This window comes from Clupea harengus, chromosome 6, assembly GCF_900700415.2.
Source record: "Clupea harengus chromosome 6, Ch_v2.0.2, whole genome shotgun sequence".
Taxonomy (NCBI): domain Eukaryota; kingdom Metazoa; phylum Chordata; class Actinopteri; order Clupeiformes; family Clupeidae; genus Clupea; species Clupea harengus.
Genome location: NC_045157.1, coordinates 19,675,756 through 19,693,393, shown reverse-complemented (window position 1 = coordinate 19,693,393; position 17,638 = coordinate 19,675,756). Strand labels below are relative to the sequence as shown.

At 46.3% G+C, this 17,638-nt stretch overlaps 1 protein-coding gene across 2 annotated transcripts in view; it reads right to left on the bottom strand.

The window, feature by feature from the left end:
• Nucleotides 1-17,638, bottom strand: part of piezo1 (piezo-type mechanosensitive ion channel component 1) — a 68,256-nt gene that overhangs the window by 29,759 nt on the left and 20,859 nt on the right. For both annotated transcript variants that reach the window (XM_031569276.2, XM_031569277.2), the window contains 4 exons: nucleotides 14,546-14,641; nucleotides 5,244-5,366; nucleotides 4,116-4,158; nucleotides 3,726-3,879 (listed from right to left, as the gene is read on the bottom strand). In XM_031569276.2, the coding sequence (XP_031425136.1) occupies nucleotides 3,726-3,879; nucleotides 4,116-4,158; nucleotides 5,244-5,366; nucleotides 14,546-14,641 (416 nt within the window). The remainder of the gene's footprint in view (nucleotides 1-3,725; nucleotides 3,880-4,115; nucleotides 4,159-5,243; nucleotides 5,367-14,545; nucleotides 14,642-17,638) is intronic.

Genomic DNA, 17,638 nt, shown 5'->3' with positions numbered 1-17,638 from the left:
TTGCAGTGGAGCATTCGCGTTTTCAGAGAAGGATATTTCCGCAGCACCATCGGTCACTGGAGCCCCAGGTCCACCCTTCCTCCACCACCTCCATGTGATGGCACTGCCTGACCAGGGGCCCCCATGTTACTGGACACTGTCAGGACACGGCAGCTCAGGGGAGGCTGCATTCCTCATCAAATGAAGTGCGAGAGAGATGCCTCATGTGTGCGGGTCAGGGGCCAGTGTCACTCATGCCAAATGAGATTCTATTTGGAGATGGTCTGGGGCTGCTATATAGAGAAACATCTGATGATCCATCACTTGGAGCTAATCATTGTCGGCCCATTTGTCTTGTACCAGTTTTTAGACGTGTTCTTGCGCAGCCACTCTGGCATTAGTGTGAGAGCAGCGTGGCACTGAAAAATGGAGATAACCAGCTGGTCTGTATCTATTTTAGGTGCATCTGCAGAGGGGCATCTAGGAGGTGGGTATCTTTCAAGATGGTTTTGGCCATCTAAAACAACCAAACCGAGCAAAACATCGCTGATGAATCAAAAATGGACATCTTTTTGCCGCCACCATTGGCCTTCATTTCTCTGTTTTGTAGAGAATGTCAATTATTTAAATTGTTTATGATATCCTCATCCATGTTACAAAAGACTGGACAAACCAGAGTGTGTTTGCAGGCTACAGTGTGCTTGCTACAGTGTGTTTGCAGGCTGCAGTGGGCTTGCTGACATTGCCGTTAGCATTGCGGACTGTCATGTCTGTATTCTAGTGGAAAATTTTGATGAGCTTGTAGATGGTGATGTGTGATGTATGTTACTGCAGTTCAGGGGCATGCAGACGGGCACCAACGCCAGCTGCAACCCATCACACACTGCATGCAGCCCGGGCCACATCAAAGCCGGCGCTGCCAGCCAAGCCTGGCGTGGCAGGAGGCTCTCGTGTTGGCAAGGGCTGCAGCAAGCCTTGCGGTTAGCATTGTTGCAACAAGCGTTGGCCACATGTTGCGACAACCCTCCTTTTAATGCGCTGAGGTGGACATGCCAGTGTCTGTGGGAATGTGGAGATGTGGCCGCACCTCACACCTGTGCAACAGTGTTGTGGCCTTTAGGTCGCCACATAAAAGGAGCTGCATTTAACAATGCTCTGCTGGAGGGTGAGAGGCTGTAATGATGATAAATTGCTTTTAAAATGGTAACACAGTAGTTCCATAATCCTGGTTTTACAGAGCATTGAGATAAGAATTAGTGGTAGACTTAACTGTTGTCTCAACATGCTGAGAACTAAAATTATAGAATGAATTCCCAGTAAAGGGAAAACTATGACACTGGCTTTTCAGGTTATGGAGTTATCTTTACAGATTTTTTTCATTTTGCTCCACAACCATGACCAGCATGGCATCATATCATAATCATATCATGTCATGAGGGAGAATGTCTACTTTATGTTATGTTTCTGAGGTCTAAAGTCAGCAGTCTCTTGCCCTGGCCAACACATGCTAGCAGCCTGGCCTAACACAGTATGTGCCCAGAGAAGTTTGACACGACTCAAAGAATCTGAAAGAGTGGGTGTTTGAATGAGGCAGTGTCTGTGCCAAGACAAGGAGGGGGTGCAGCCAAGTGGTGATGGTGGGGTGCGGTGCTCTGGGGCACCCAGTCAATGAAACACGGCCTTCGACAGAGCGCACAACCCACATGTGATCCATCACAGTGACACGTGGTAGGAACACAGGCCTGACGAAGCCGTTAAGCGCAGCTGACGGAGGGCCCTTCAGAGTGCAAAAACAAAACAGATAGCCCCTGCACACTGTAACCCTCCCGGAACATTCTCCATTGTTGGCTAATTTGGGCCCTGTGAGCGGAGTGCGGCTGGGGAGCAGTTGGGCCGCGCTCGCTAATTGATCTAATAAAGGTCCCATTTTTCTCCCGCTGCCACGGATCACGGGGCGGCCCATGTTTGTTGACGCCGTTGCCTAGGCAACATGAGTAGGAAGTCATGCCGAGGCACCCCAGGCAGCTGTGAGGGCAGAGAGCACTCAAACAGAACTGAGAAACAGAGAGAGAGAGAGAGAGAGAGAGAGAGAGAGAGAAGGAACTTTGGGGAAGTGTGGCACAAGTTCGGAGGAATGAAACTCTGTGGAGGTTTTGCATCAGACGAAAGAGGGAGGTACTTCACGTGGGTGTAAACCGTCTTCTTGCCTCTTGCTGGCGTCACATGAGGCTGCTGTACACACACTATGATGCAGGTGTTGCTCTGGCGTTTCAGTGTTGCCCACTCGCACTCAAATATTTTTCCACTGGATTTGCATAACTTCTCCCAGCTGTTTCAGCAGACTGAGTGGGCTTATTTTTATGCATTACAGTAAAACAGAGTCCTAGAGAGACTGAGTGAATAATGATGCTTTGGCAACATTATTACCATTATTCATAATGATTGTGTGAAGGGTAGTTAAACTGGGTAAATTATGACAGATAAATAGAGAGAGAGAGAGAGAGAGAGAGAGAGAGAGAGAGAGAGAGAGAGAGGGGAAGAAAAGCCAAACTGTCTTGACGTGGGTTGGGGGTCCCCTTCGTGTCCAGGTCAGACACACACACACACACACACACACCCGCCGCTAACAATAGAGCTCTGTCCCGAAAGCTGCGGAAACCACCCTATTACCTCATCTTGGCTCCACGGGGCGAACACACAACAGCACAGTAGCTCACCCAGCCCACCACCAGCACAACAACTCAGTTCCACTGCATGGCTTATGAGTGCGTGAGTCACACACTAAAGTGTATGCAGCAACATGAGGAGAAAAAAGCAACGTGTAAAAGGTGGGGGAGAGAGAGAGATAAAAAAGAAAGAGAGATAGAGGTAGGGATCTGACCGCCTTCTTGAAGGAAGCATCTGGGGAATAACTAATGTTTCGAGTCTTAACTTCTTCAGAATCATATCTACACATATCTACACCATACATTGATAGGTCATTCTTTAAAACTCTTTCCAAGCTTCCAATTTAAATGTTCAAACAAATTAAACATTAAAAAACAAAGCAAATATTAGTTCAAATCACCACTGCTGTTACCCTATTTCACCCCTTCTTATGTAAATCATGGATGGTACAGGTTTATGTGTTTACAAAATAATGATTCTGGTCACAACTGCGAAAGGCGGTTTAAAACTGGTTTTGGTCTTGCCAGTGGTTGTTGCACAAGTGTGAATACCACAGACATACTGCTATAGCAACACACCAAGCCGCGAGTGCCATGTGATCCCGTCTGTTCTGAACCTGAGCCTAGAAACAGTGCTCCTCTGTGATCTCACCATGGCAATGACTAAGATCAACAACTAAATATGAGAAGAGATCTGAAGCCATACAGCAGAAACATTATGCCCAGTACTTCACAATGTCATAAACAAAACTGGGTCTATAAAATCCTTGGCTATTAATAAAATTGTAGTTATAACATAGACGCTTATTGTTCTAGAGAACGAACAAATCACAGAAGACCAAAGTCATAAAACAAAACAAGCAGCATTTAATACACTTGTGTATTATGTCCTAACACATTGAAAAAAACGTTTAGGGTTGACATACAATGAGAGCTCTTTCATCTATCTGTCCTCCAAGGTCAAGGCACCAGACAGGCAGAAATGAATGTTTGGTGTCTGCTAGTGCAGGGCGGATCTCAGTGCTACTATCTGTCTATCTAGTAGTAGTGGTGTCCTTGAAGCCACAGGGGACTGCTCACCTGCACGGAATTCTGGATTGTAGGCGAAGTCAGGCCTTCCTCCCTCTTCTTCACAAGGCGGTTGCAGGTAACCATGGTGACCAGTGAGATGATAAATATGCCCAGCTCTGGGGTCAGGAGCCTAACCATGTTCCACGGGTCATCCAGGGGCAATCTTCAGATCACAGGTATAAAATAAGGGTGCTAGATGTTAGATGCTGTGTTGTATTAACACTTTATGTCTCCCTGATCATTCCACCAGTGTTACCATCACATAATAATGCAATTGATGGTTGGTGACTCAATCCAGAGCCCATACATGCATAAACTACACCATCATACAGCATACAACACCAGTGACATATGGTAGTAAAGTAAAGTAAACACAAAGCCAGTGAATTCAAAGCGTACCTGGACACCCCAACATGTCTTGACAGTGTTTCCACTGAGCTGCCTGGGATAAAAAAAAGAAACAGACAAAGAGAGAGAGATATAAAAGCAGAGAAAGAGAGATACAGAGCCCAAAGATAGACAGTAATTAGAGTATACACATGGTCTCGGGTCATTCTCTGCCACTCCAACAAGCTGCTGTGGAGAATCCCAACCCCAGGGTCTTTCTCGGCCACCACAGGACAGATCCACAGCTGCTGGCCCTGCCACCAGCGTGACACCGGGCCTGCTGCAGGCTGCCGCTGTGCCCCCCAGACTGAAGGGCTGCCAGCAGGGCAGCTCCCTCACAGACTGTGGCTGAAGGAGTCAGACTGGTGACTCACAAGGTCTGACAGACAAGAATGCCTCTCTTGTGAGGAAACTCTCTGGCTCAAAGGGACAAACCGATGAGAAAGGACTGAATATCAAATAAGCGACAGGCCAAAAGAGAACTTAAGGGAAAACACACACACTCATGAGCATGCACACACACACACACACACACACACACACACACACACACACACACACACTCATGAGCATGCACACACACACACACACACACACACACACACACACACACTCATGAGCATGCACACACACACAGACACACAGACACACACTCATGATCTTGCAAACACACAGAGACACACACACTCATGATCATGCACACACACTCATCAGCGCACACACACACTCATGAGCATGCATACACACACACACACAAACACACACTCATGAGCACCCACACACACTCATGAGTGCACACACACACACACACACACACACACACACACACACACACACACACTAGTCTACTGACAACTAGTCTTATGAGCATGAGACTCCACAAACAGCCTGAAGCGAGTGTTCTCAGCAGCTGTTAATGGGAGCGTGGTACACTGTGTTTAATAGAGCTGAACTTAACAAGGCTGTATAAACCCAAATAAACAAAACCACCATTTCTCTCACTGTTTCTTAATGAAACACACCCACACACACACACACAAGTGATAATGTACAGATCCATGTAAAGGGAGTGTATGTACCGTGACAGCGCTGATTTGATGGGGTGGCTCTAGATTGTGCATAGTTGTGGAGTTTACTCACAGTTCTGTCCCAGGGCATCATCCAGCTCAGGGATGGTGTAGAGGCAGATCTGGAAGGAGACATGGCCGAGCAGGAAGAGCAGGCTGGTGCAGAAGAGCGCTTTGATGAAACGCCCCGTGTGCCCTACACATGGAGAATGAAGACAGAGAGAGAGAGAGACAGCGTTATGTACACTTCAGACTGATTGCTGATGTTTGTTTTGACACTGGGGAGAGAACAAAATGGAGGCATATTCAATTGTCATCTTTCAGACGCACACCTTGGCTGAAGAGGCCCTTCTGTCATTTGGACAGATGTCCCCTAGGTGAGTTCAAGTGCAGTTCATGTGGACACTTTAGATAAGGCGTAATCTACAACTAATCTGCGCTCACAACACCATCAGCAGACACGAGCGCAGCAGCTCCAAACAGTGTGAGTCACAAGCGCAAAACAGCACATGATCGTATCTGAACCAACTGTTATGTCTTTGTGGACCTTCCTGGAGTTACATGTGAGATTTCATAGAATGATTAGCTGCAATGATAGCAACAATCCCAGACTTCACACAATGGAATTCTCTCGGCCTAATTTCATGGATGGGCAACGCCGCTGGCGTCTGCTGAGTGTGACCTAAAGGTAATTTAATAACTTGGCAACATCATTCTGCTAATTTCATGACATGAGCAAGATTCTAAGCACAAACATGGGTGGGTCAGCACAATGCTGTGGTATGTCCGGTATGGGTTCCTTCAAAACGCCTTTTTCTGTGAAACTTCTAAATTATTTCATGTCGGGCAAACCTCCCGCACAAGAACCTCCATGTAAATCACTCTGTTCATGACCAGAGATTTGTTGTTTGCTCTATTGTAGAACAATTACTGAACAATGTGTGTTACTGAACGCTAAATAAAGTATGGTCAAATCATTGGCTGACAAAGAATGACTTCATTGCCACATCCTCTAATTACTCAACCCATTTATGCTTGATTGCACCCTGCTTTGTGTCAATGACATTAGCTAATATAGGTATCCCCGCCTATTCTCACTGCGTGGTTGCTGATGCGCAAAGCTAGTTTGCAGTGCTTGTTGTCCTATGCATACAGATACCTACATCCTCCAAACACACATACACTCCCCCCTTCTCTCTCCCTCTCTCTGACACACACACCTACACAACCCACATATACACATAAGCCCATTAGCACATGTGTTTTATGTCAACGGAAGCTAATTTAGTCAGCACACACCTGTACAGTTAAATAACCAAATCTCACTCAATAAAATGCTCCCCCAACCCCCCACGAAAACCTTTATGCCCCAAATAGAGTCTGAACAGGGAGGCTTTGATATGGCTCGCCATAAACCTGTCAACTCCCATTATAATAGTAAAAAAAGCAACAGTTAATATATTGATTCACGCGCACGGATCAACACACATACAAATCCGGCCACCATACAAATGCAAACACAGCGGCCATGGTGTTTGCATAGCAGCTCACATTTGAAACAGACGTCACCCGCAGACCTTGCTCTGCACAACACCAGAAAATCAGTATGTTCTGATTTTTTTCTTCTGTGGTCCATAGTTAGGTGGCTAGATTTTAGTGCCTGTGTTTGTCACTGTGAGCCATGCAATTAAATCGTGTGGCTCTAAAACCAAGGCATTATCCCATGACTCAAGCATTAAGGCACTTCATTTATGATCAGTGGCCCACTTAAAAATGTTAACACAGCGAAGGCCTGAATTAGCTGCCCAATTAACAGCAGACAATGCTGATTAATAAACATCTACTGGGTGGGTGAGCTAATTTTACTGAGCTTTCTGAAAGGTACTGCATATAATATGAAGGCTGAAGGCCTCGGATGACAACAGTCAAAGTAAAATACATGGTTGTATGAAAAATAGTGCTCGAAGAGTTTCTTCAGTATTCATGAATATATTATTTTGTAATAAGTTCAACTTTTGCAATAATCACTTACTGAGACACTAAGGTTATTACATTAGGCCTACCACCACCACTATGTCTACTGCTATAGTCATAATATCAGTTAATGCTGATTTGCTCATGCTCGTGTTGAGGAATGTGAGTTGGTTATCTGTAAAATGGTAAACAGACATTCATCATGGAGCCTATCTGTGGGCTGGACTGGACTGGTATGGAAGAAAAACATCGCTAACCTAGGAGAGAGGAGTGTATAAATATACTCTAAATCTCTCCCATATTAGAGGCTCTCTTGGTGTCTCATGAACTCTGCACCTTCAAGCGTGCCAGAAAAACAAGCCCGGTAGAGTTAAGTGAAGGGTTCTGGAAAGAGGCACACAGACTCAAAGTGGGAAAAGATACTTCGGCGCGAAAAGGACTGTGTCCAGCCAAGACCCCTCAGCCCACTCTGGCTCTTCCGCAGCCAAGAGCCGCACACTGATTTACAACGGCCTGCGCCATTTCATCTGCCACTGAGACAGCTAGATGAAGGTCCCCTGTCAAGCAGGCGAGAATTAATTAGCCCTAAGTCATAGAGCCCCCCACACCACAGGGCTAGCATGGGCTGAAATAGACCCTGCCTCAAGATTCTTTTCAAATATGTGAAAAAAGTAAGAGGACATGCTAAATATGTTGACCCAGTTCATGTAGAAAAAGGTTACAACTCCTCTACTAGTAGTAGTAAATGAAATAACTCTTTCCCAGCTGTGGATGAAATACCCTCATCTATGACAGTTCGTCAGGCCTGGGCATGACTGGTTTATTAGCTTCTTCATGAGGAGATAAGTGCTTTTCCATAACCCTACCCTAACCCACAGTCCCCAAACTGTCTGAAATGTTTGTGTGTACACAGGATAAAAGTGTCCCGAAATGAGCACTGCGAGATCCACAAACAGCTGACCCACATACTCACACTTCCCTTGTAACTGCAGAAGCTCAAACGCAATTAACCCAAAGTCAAAGCCTGCGCTAGTAAATTGTATCCTATTTTAAGACTCAGATGGGAATGCGGTGATACATTCCTGTGATCCAATAAAATTAGGAGCAATAGTAAAATAAAACGTTTTTACAGGACCTGGCTGGAGACAGGTCTGGACCACATCTCTAATACAGTGCTGGCCCATGCCTTTTTTATTGGGAAGATCGACAGCAGCGAGGACGCCATGCTAACATGGATACTGGCCATAGTTACAGAAGCCCACTAGGCACGTAAGGCTGTTCACGATGGGGTGCTTCTGAAATATGAATATGAGTGTGAACTATCCTGCATTGGTTCAACTCTCCACAGAGTCCTAGGTTAGACGCATGAGCCACACCAAGGCACCAGAGCAGAGGGTGCAACTGGCAGGAGAGTTGAGTAAAGACATTGTTAGGTTGACTTGGCAGAATTAGCTATGGGGCGATGGAGTCCTGAATCAAGTCTTTCCTGGGCTTTGTTTATCTTTCCAGTTTGTCTTTCTCCGAGGCCTCGACCACATTTTTCTCCAGTGACGTTTGTTTAAAAGAGTAACTTCAGGATTCTCGTTTGCAGATGTTGTAGGTACTCTAACGACCGACCCTGTCACCTTCACCTTGTCTTTGTCATAAACCATAAATAAGATCAGCCATGCAGGGGTGGATATTACAGAATTTTCCACGAAACAGGATAGCTCTGTAAGATTCCTTTCCCTATTTCTTTTTTTTTTTACAAGCATGGTTATGAACATTGTTTTAACAAGTCTTGGGACTCTTATGCACCTGATGTGGCAGACCCTCACCAAGCCCCCTCAAGGGGTACTGGGTTACTGGGAACTGCCCCCGGACTCTATGGAAAGAAAAACAGCCTTTTGCGATGGACCGGGAAACATTCTGTTTTACGCCCTGCCGGCGAGAACGCCGATAGCTCTCCTAATCACACAGCTATAGTTTGAAAGGTTATCCTGCTGAAGCCGTTCCGATGCCGCGAGAGAGAACCTACTGACACTGTGATGAAGGAGGATGGTGTCTTCGAGTTTCAGGATGACTTCTCACATCGGAGGTGACAAAATGAGGCTGTTTGCCTTCTGGCTGGCTGAGGGGAAAGTCAACACGATTCAAGTCTTTGCAGTGCTGGATTCAATTTGAGCTTGTTTATTAAGGAGAAACTGTTGCGAAAAAAGGAGGGCGAAATGGTGTGACATGTTTGTTTTTCCGGCAGCTCATAAATGCCTGGTTTAGGTGCAGAGAGTAAACAAGTGGCTGTTAGGAGAGGAAGCTCCTGGCACTGGGCTGAGCAGGTATGGGTGGGTTGAGGGGGGTGCTGTGGGCAGAGCAGGTTTGGATGGGTTGAGGGGGGTGCTGTGGGCAGAGCAGGTATGGATGGGTTGAGGGGGGTGCTGTGGGCAGCAGGTTTGGGCAGAGCCTTTCCAACCCACTATCCACAAGAGAAAAACAGGGCTAACCTTGAACCCTTTCGGCCTTGCTGAAACTTGTCTACTGCAAGCCTGTTGATGTGCCCTTATCTTCTTTCTGGTAATCATAGGCATGACAACTATGCTGCCGACTCATGTAAAGATTTTAGGGTAAAGAGAGGATGAAAAAAGTGCAGACTTCTTTGACAAGAAAATGGCAAAGAGAATATTTTCATTCCTCACTGCTTGTAAGATCCTAAAATGAATTATATCCTTATGAGATATCATGTTAGTAGTTTTAATAGTAAATGACTGAGCACCTGTTCCTGAAATAAAACAAATATTTAAAGTAAATATAAGCAGTAGTGTAATGCCAAACCCATTTTGCACTTGTTCCAATTCCAATTCATCACAAAACAGGAATGAATGGAGGAAGATGGGCTGTGACAGATACACTTATGCAACATAGGAACATAAAAAAATAGAACATGGAGAAACTTTCTCAGGGATCCATCCAAGTCACATCCTGTTGTTGTGGAAGGCAGCGTAGGTGTGGGAGAGCGCAGGGCCTGCTGAATCAACACTGAGGCATGGAGACCCTACTCCGGCCAAGGGCTGAGGGCACATCACAGGCAGACCCAAGAGGCTGAGCATCCTCCTTCTGGAACCTTCTACGCCTCCAGCAACCGCCCAAAGCCAACTGTACAGAGGGTCAATGAGGCAGGGATGACACTGAGGATACAACCCATGAATGGCATGCTGAGCATGTTGCGGGTTATGGGGATCTGGGATCCAATCTGATGGAATTATAACTGCTGGCTAGGAGCCAGACAGTAAGTCTGGCAGGGAAATATGTTTCCTGAGGGGAATTTTATTCCGCTTAATACAGCGTGACATTATTAGTGAGTAAATGTGCCCAAACATTAATAAGTGTGATTAAAATAATAATGGAACAAATTAATGCAACTGCACATACTGGTAACATATTGCCTCTCAGTCTAGAATAAATTCATGAACAACAAACAGACAGCAGTCTTTAATCCTACTCCAAAAATGAAGTACAACTAAGTAAAAGTACCACAAACCATAAAACTTGCAATAGCATGGTAAAAACAAACTTTATTCCTATATCAGCCGAGACTCACTGTACTGTTGCTGTTTTTGCTACTCAGTGCTTCCAGTGGTTGTTATGAGGTTGTGTTTGACCTCACTTCATTTTATGATTTCTTAAATGACTCCTGACAGTCCATCACACTTGAGCGCTGGATGCGCTGGAAAACAACTTAGGCCTGACTGCTGAAAAAAAATGAGCGAAGGCATTTAATTTGGCACGCGCCGCAACCCCTTCCTCCGTTCCCCACTGCAACAGGAAACGGTTCCGACAGAACAATCTGAACATTGGCGCCCTGGGATGACTGATTGCATTTGAAAAGGTGCCGCTAGCTCTGAACACAACGAGGGAGGGATTTGCCACAGAAACCCCTGGCTGTGATGCCGGATAACCCCACCGGTCTTTTGCGTGAACACAGCCGTCTAGAAATAACCATCCATGCAGGCGGCAGTAGGGCACAAGCATAATATTTTGCCTCGTCTTTATCAGCGGCAGCAGATGACAATGTGTTCAGTTAACGGGGTTAATTTAGATAACACCGCCCGGATCACTCAACATCAAAACACTGCCTGATGAAAAGAGAACGATACACAGAGTGTGTCGAGTTAAACGTGTATTTATCTTCAGCAGGAGCGCTCGTGCTCATTATTTTCTGATAGGCTTATCAGAGATCCCTGTGACAGCTATCGCGGCAGGAGGGAGGATGTCTCTCAACAAGAGTGTGGACCGGTTTAATTGCGTCCCCTACTTGACCTCAGCGGAGGTGACTAAAGCACCTGGTAGTGGAGGTTTGGCAGCAGCAGATGCCTCAGATGCCTCAGAGTCAGTCGATCATTGTTGTTTCCTCCCTGCCGGAGCCAAAAGCTCAAGGTAACCAGGTCACCTATATAACAGAAGTCTAAGTCGTCTTTACAGGGGGGGAAGGGCCGAGGGAGGAAATTGTGACTTAACTTGACCTGAATACGCTACTTGGCCGGCACCTTTGGGGTTGGGTCAGGGGATTCAGGTTGGTGATCAACACTTTCCCCTGCAGACATCTGGACCAGTGTTAGCAGGAATGGGGTTGGGGGGGGGGGGGCTTAGCTGAGGTAGCTAAGAACAGGAACTGGGATGATGGGACAGGCTCTAAATCTCTCTCTTTCTCTCACTCTCTCTCTCCTTCGTGCTCATCCTTCGGCTGAACCCCTGATTGCGGGCATCTGGCTCTGTGTGGCTTCCCTGGCTGGGCAGAGTGGGAGTGCAGTTAATCCATCCCAGGGAATAAACAAGCTGCTTTTCATTAGAGCCGTTAATATTGTTTTCTGTCAGGTTTCATTTAATGGTGCCTGGCAGACCCACAGATTTTCCGAGAGGGGAGACTCTTTCTCCTCGCCAAACGACTCCTCCTGAAATAGACCACTCTACTCACCCTAGCCCACAGACAGAGTCATGTGATCCCCTCATTTGCTTATTATTGTGCACAGATTAGTTCCCTTCCAAAAAAGAGGAAAGCGCAGGAGGAGAGAACGAGGAGGAGAGAACGAGGAGAAGCTGACAGAAGCAAGAAATAATTTGAGAATGGTTTGCAGTAGTTTCAAAAATCACATCCTGTCTTTGTGGCAAGTGAAAAAGGAAACCCTCATGAAGAGGTTGCTATAATTGTACCACATCCTTGTCAGACTTTCTTTTGCAGGAAGGCAGGGAAGCGAGCAGTAAAGCCAAGTAACGGCCTAGCGGCCTTATCCCTCGGCAAGAACTGATAGGCTCCATCGCGCCTCAGGACAGGGGAAGATTGGATACGCTGGACAACGAGGCCCCTGGAGGCCTGAGCTGAGGAGTATCTCCATCTTTTCTCTTTTCTTCTTGTCAGCTCTATTCCTCCCTGTGTGTGTGTGTGTGTGTGTGTGTGTGAGAGAGAGAGAGAGAAAGAGAGAGAGCAAGAGAGAGAGAAAGAGAGAGAGAGAGAGAGAGAGAGAGAGGAGAAAGGGAGAGTGAGAGTGAAAAAGAGGCAGAGTGAGAGAGAGTGATCTCAGTTCTCTGAATCTTCATTGTTCCTGCCACCACACACCACTGCTGTTAACTCTCACCACAGTTAGAGCGATGGGGCCAGGATGTGGAAAATCGCTCGCTTCCAGGCCTGACATTATATTATATCCACTGTTTATTGATATTTGATTAAGGGGCACATCAGGAGATTGGTCTTTCTAAATTAAGGCAATATTTGTGTTAGCATAAAACAGAGATATATCTCCTGCTCACCTCAACCCAAGAAGGAGCACTGAATAAAGTTGTCATAGCGGCAGGGGTGGGGGTAGGTGGGTAGTGGGGGCCTACGCTGGGGGATTTGGCTGTGGCTGATATTCCAAACCCACACGCAGTGGGTTTCTGAAAACTGCACACACGACATGCACTGGGAAAGAGCGGGCAATTTGTTAAAGCTACGGTTGAATTGAAAGAACGCTGTCCTTCTTTCAGGGGGGCTGACATAACACAGCTCTGGAAAACAACATCTGCTATATGTCCACAACAAATGAGAAAGACATGTCTGGAAGAGATTACTGCGAGTTACTCGACAGTACAGTGAAGGAGAAGGAATATCCTGGCACAACTGAATCGGGCAAGGAATTTAGGACACCATAGACAGCCCTTCCAAAGCAGGGAAGTGACTAAATCCAAAGCCACAATGTTCTTCATCTAAAAACAGCGGATCTGGAACTGACAAACTCAGATGAAACATCAGTAAACCATTTCAACTTGGTTACATTTACATTTACATTTAGTCATTTAGCAGACGCTTTTGTCCAAAGCGACGTACAAGGGAGAGTGGTTGGAGTGGCCTTGAGGTAGGTGATCAGCAGAAGTCAATTAAAGGACCCTGAAAATGCCTTCTGATTCCACCACCTCATGACAATACCCAGCCAATCCATAACCAGGAGAGGTGCCAGGTGCCATACTCTATGAACGACTTGACGACTCTATGAACGCTGATGGCTATGGCCAGTGCTTGCCAATGCCGTTACTCATGTGCAGCATAAACGTTTCCCGCTCAGCTCAGAGACTGAGACAGGAAACCATCACCTGCCTGGCACACTGGGTCTCACTCCCTGCACTGCAACAAAGGCCTGAGCTTAACTTCCCTGTCATCGACGCTGCGCTCGCTACCAACCAACCCTGTCTCTGCCCAATTTAGCTGGCACAGCCAAGAGGGGATTGGTATGAGTGCGTGTGCGTCGGGGGGGGGGGGGGTCTGCCTGTCTATGATGTGTGGATGGAGGCTAAGACTAGGGAGGTGAGCAAGCAGCTAGCGCCTAGTGAGGCCGCAGAGCCGAACCTAATCCTAAACTAAATATTATTTCTCGTTCAGGCACACCACCCCAGCCAGGTGCTCTAATGAGAGAGGATGTCGAGTTGAAACCGCCGCTTAGAAACCCCCTAAGCCCTCTTTGTTTATTCTATCACTTTGGCAGCGACAGGACAGCCTTCATGGGCTGTAGCGTTTAATAAGAGTGGCACAGATGAGAGAGAGAGAGAGAGAGAGAGAGAGAGAGAGAGGGGAAGAGAGAGAGAGTGAGAGAGAGAAAGAGAGGCGGGATGTTCTCTTTGGCAGGAGCATGTCTGATTACTTGTCCTAAGTGTTCTGTTGAACATGCGTTGGAAAAATAACTGTGGTCAGTTTCTTTGCAACTGTGAGTGCTAATAATCTGTTATACAGCATCATAGATATCGATATTTTTATTTTTATTTTTTATATGGTTTTTATTCTTTGCAGATCATTAAGAACTGAGCTTGAGCTCGAGCAAAACCAGAACAAACTGCCTACTCTTTGAAAATGTGACATGAAAAACTGTTACAGATGTATAGGAAGAGGATCCAGTTTCTTACCTCGTAATGTGTGCTTGTTGGGCCACAGGAACCATGGGAGCAGCAGTAGGTAGAGAAGGTAGACTAAGGACAGGGCATTGTAGCGAAACAGGCAGGCTGTGGACAAACACAGAGGATAATAATTAACCACAAGACCTTAACAGCCTTCGTTACAGCAGTGTGCTGCATCGCATTCACATTCACAAGCACCCCATAGTGTTTCCACAGAGAATATACCTGATAACTATTTATTTGTGAAATACATTAAGGTCAGGCTACACCCCTTGAAGAAACACGCTGACCATCCCAATGCAGAGCCAATGTTTATTTTATGTTTCTTTATACAGAGGAATTTGAACGCAGATCCACTCGCACACAGGCGGATAGCAGTAGATGGGTGGACAGAGACAGATAAAACAACCAAACGCGTGGCACAATGAAAGCACAGGGCCCGCTGTGCTGCTGATTGGCCAGAGTGGCATGAAAAAAAAGGGCACATCATTTCCCCCCCCCCCCCCTCAAGCCCCTGATCTCCCTCCATCTCTCTCAGTGGAATCTGGAAGCTCTGATATGCATCGCTGCACATCTCCTTTGTCTGCCAGTGGTGCTCAGCTTCGTGCGTCTGACTCCTGCTCCGCGGTGGGAGGCCAGGGGGAAAAAAACGAATTACCTCGCTGCCACCCCGTGTGGCACCCGCGGGCACTGCCCACATCAAAGGCCTTGTGGAAAACAAACTCGCCCGGCTTTTTGCTCAAGCGCAGCTGGATGGTAAGCCGAGCGTACCACCCGCAACACACGCAGGCCTTTGATGAGGACGGCAACACAATGTGAGGATGCGGGGAGGAGGAAGCGGACATGGAGGAAGAGGAGGATGCGTCTGCTCCTCTCTGGCTGATGAAGTCGCTGCGTCTGCAGTGGGCAAGCCCTGCCCCTGTGTGTGCCAGGGATTTGGGAAAGCGATGCCCAGGCATTTCAGCGTCTGCCAGGGGGGCCTCTAGAGGATTTCCAGCCCCCCCTCCCCCAGAGAGCCTCAGACACCCCCTCACCTTCTTATCCCCTCTCCACTCAACCTCCTGTAGGGCTGGGGCCCATCAGCACAGCCTGCAGCTCACTGAGTGCTACTGCTAACATAATCCCACCTCAGAGAGCTCCATCAAATCCTGCTGTCTGTGCTGAGAGCAGGGCCCCGGAGCACTGCCAGGGTAAGCACCTAAATCTACCAACATAAAGCAGCACAGATCAACACAGAACAGCACAGAACAGTATTAAACCTACAGATGACAGATGCCTGAGGACACAAACAGAAGCCTGCCTGCAAAAACGAAGCAGCAGGTTCAAAAGGTTTCAAAGTACCAGCAGTTCAATGAGGGACGTTCAGAGAACAACTCTGTGTCTGTGAAGGTGTACAACCAGGGGCGGACTGGGGGGAAAAAGTGGCCCGGGAGTTACTGTCAGACCGGCCCACTTAATACACGGCGCGTTGCCCACTCAATGCATCACACGTTTTGACCAGTCGGTCGCCTATTTGGAAAAATACCCATACACTTAACATTATTTTGGATGATTACAAAGAAATTACATCATTTATGGTTTTTTAAATAACATTTGGATTCACCAATTTGACTGGACGAACACATGGAATAAAATGATACTGGCTATTGTAACACTCGAAGGTAGGTATAGTTTGCTTGATGAATAGGCTTAACTCTGGGCTAGTATCAGAAGGTTATATGTATAACTACAGAGCCTTAAGGAATGAATGTCAGCAGAGAAAGACCACACAATAAAGAAACTGGAATCAGAGGGTAGAATTAGTAGGAACCAGTGGCGGCTCCTGAAAAAATTATCAAGGGGGCATATTTTTGATAATGATTAAGGCGACCCATTCAGTAGTTACATTAAGCAAGACAATTGTATCAATTTGTTGTTAGCTGATTAACTCATACAGCAATACTTACATAGCTAGAGTAGCTATTTACAGGTGGAAATCTATGAAAGAAAGTTGCATCCAGGAGCCTTCATAAGCAAACATGATGTGGCTCCACCTTAAAATATCCCACTTTTTCATTATCCACATGTCTCAAAAGTTGTATGATGTAACATAGCTTAACAGGACACATGATATGTCCAGTAACAACATAAAGAAGGGGGCAACATATAAGTCAAAACCAGCAATATTTATTGACTGATCTTGAAAGTAGTGGCTTACAAAAGCTAAATAAGTCATCACATAGAAAATAACTCAGTGTTAGTGCAAGGAGCGAACATTCACACTGTAAAACCTATGAAAAGTGACAATGGTATATAGGAATACAGACCAGGTTAGCCACTTCACAGCCTGCTAGCCACGATTTTCTTTCATTGCAATTCTTGGATGTAGGATTCCCCCCCCTTTTTGTAGAAACCTGTTGAATGGATACATTTGGTCTAGGAAGTCCTAAATGTTTTGTTGTCAATGTATCTTCATTAGTACGCCGACAAAGAGCGAATCGAGTTGTTGCACACTGAATGTTAAAAATGGATTTAACATGAGAGTCAATGAGAGAGATCTGGGGCGATTTCCAGTTTGCCCAAAAAGGGGCGGGGTCATTTGAAGCACCACGTTTGCCTGACTGTTGCCTGAGTGACTGTTGGCTGATTCGACAATGACATTCAGAGGCAGATCAGACGGTCTAGTGGTAGAATCCAACAGAAAAGAAAACTCCTTTTCCCGTAGGCAGTGCGTCGCCCCATTCGCCCTTATGGACAAGCCGCCCATGAACTATATTGTAGAAATGAACAGTACAGAACATACGATGGGGTGTGAACATCAATGGTATCAGTAGTGTTGCATGCTGGGTGTGTGATTGTATGTGTGTGGGGGGGGGGTGTTGAAGGTGTCTGCGAGCAAGTGATGCAAGTGTTGAGTAGGCTAGAGTTATTGACATTTAATAACGCCTAAAACAAAGTTAGACTGACGGAAGACATTAGATGAGTAAAGAAGAAAACATTTCGGAAAATAAGCACCATGAGTGTAAATACAGATCGCGAGGAGTAGTATAAATCTCAGTCAGTAATTCTTGAAAGCCATAATCATTAGAGTCATTTATACGTGCTCTGTCAAATTCAGAACAT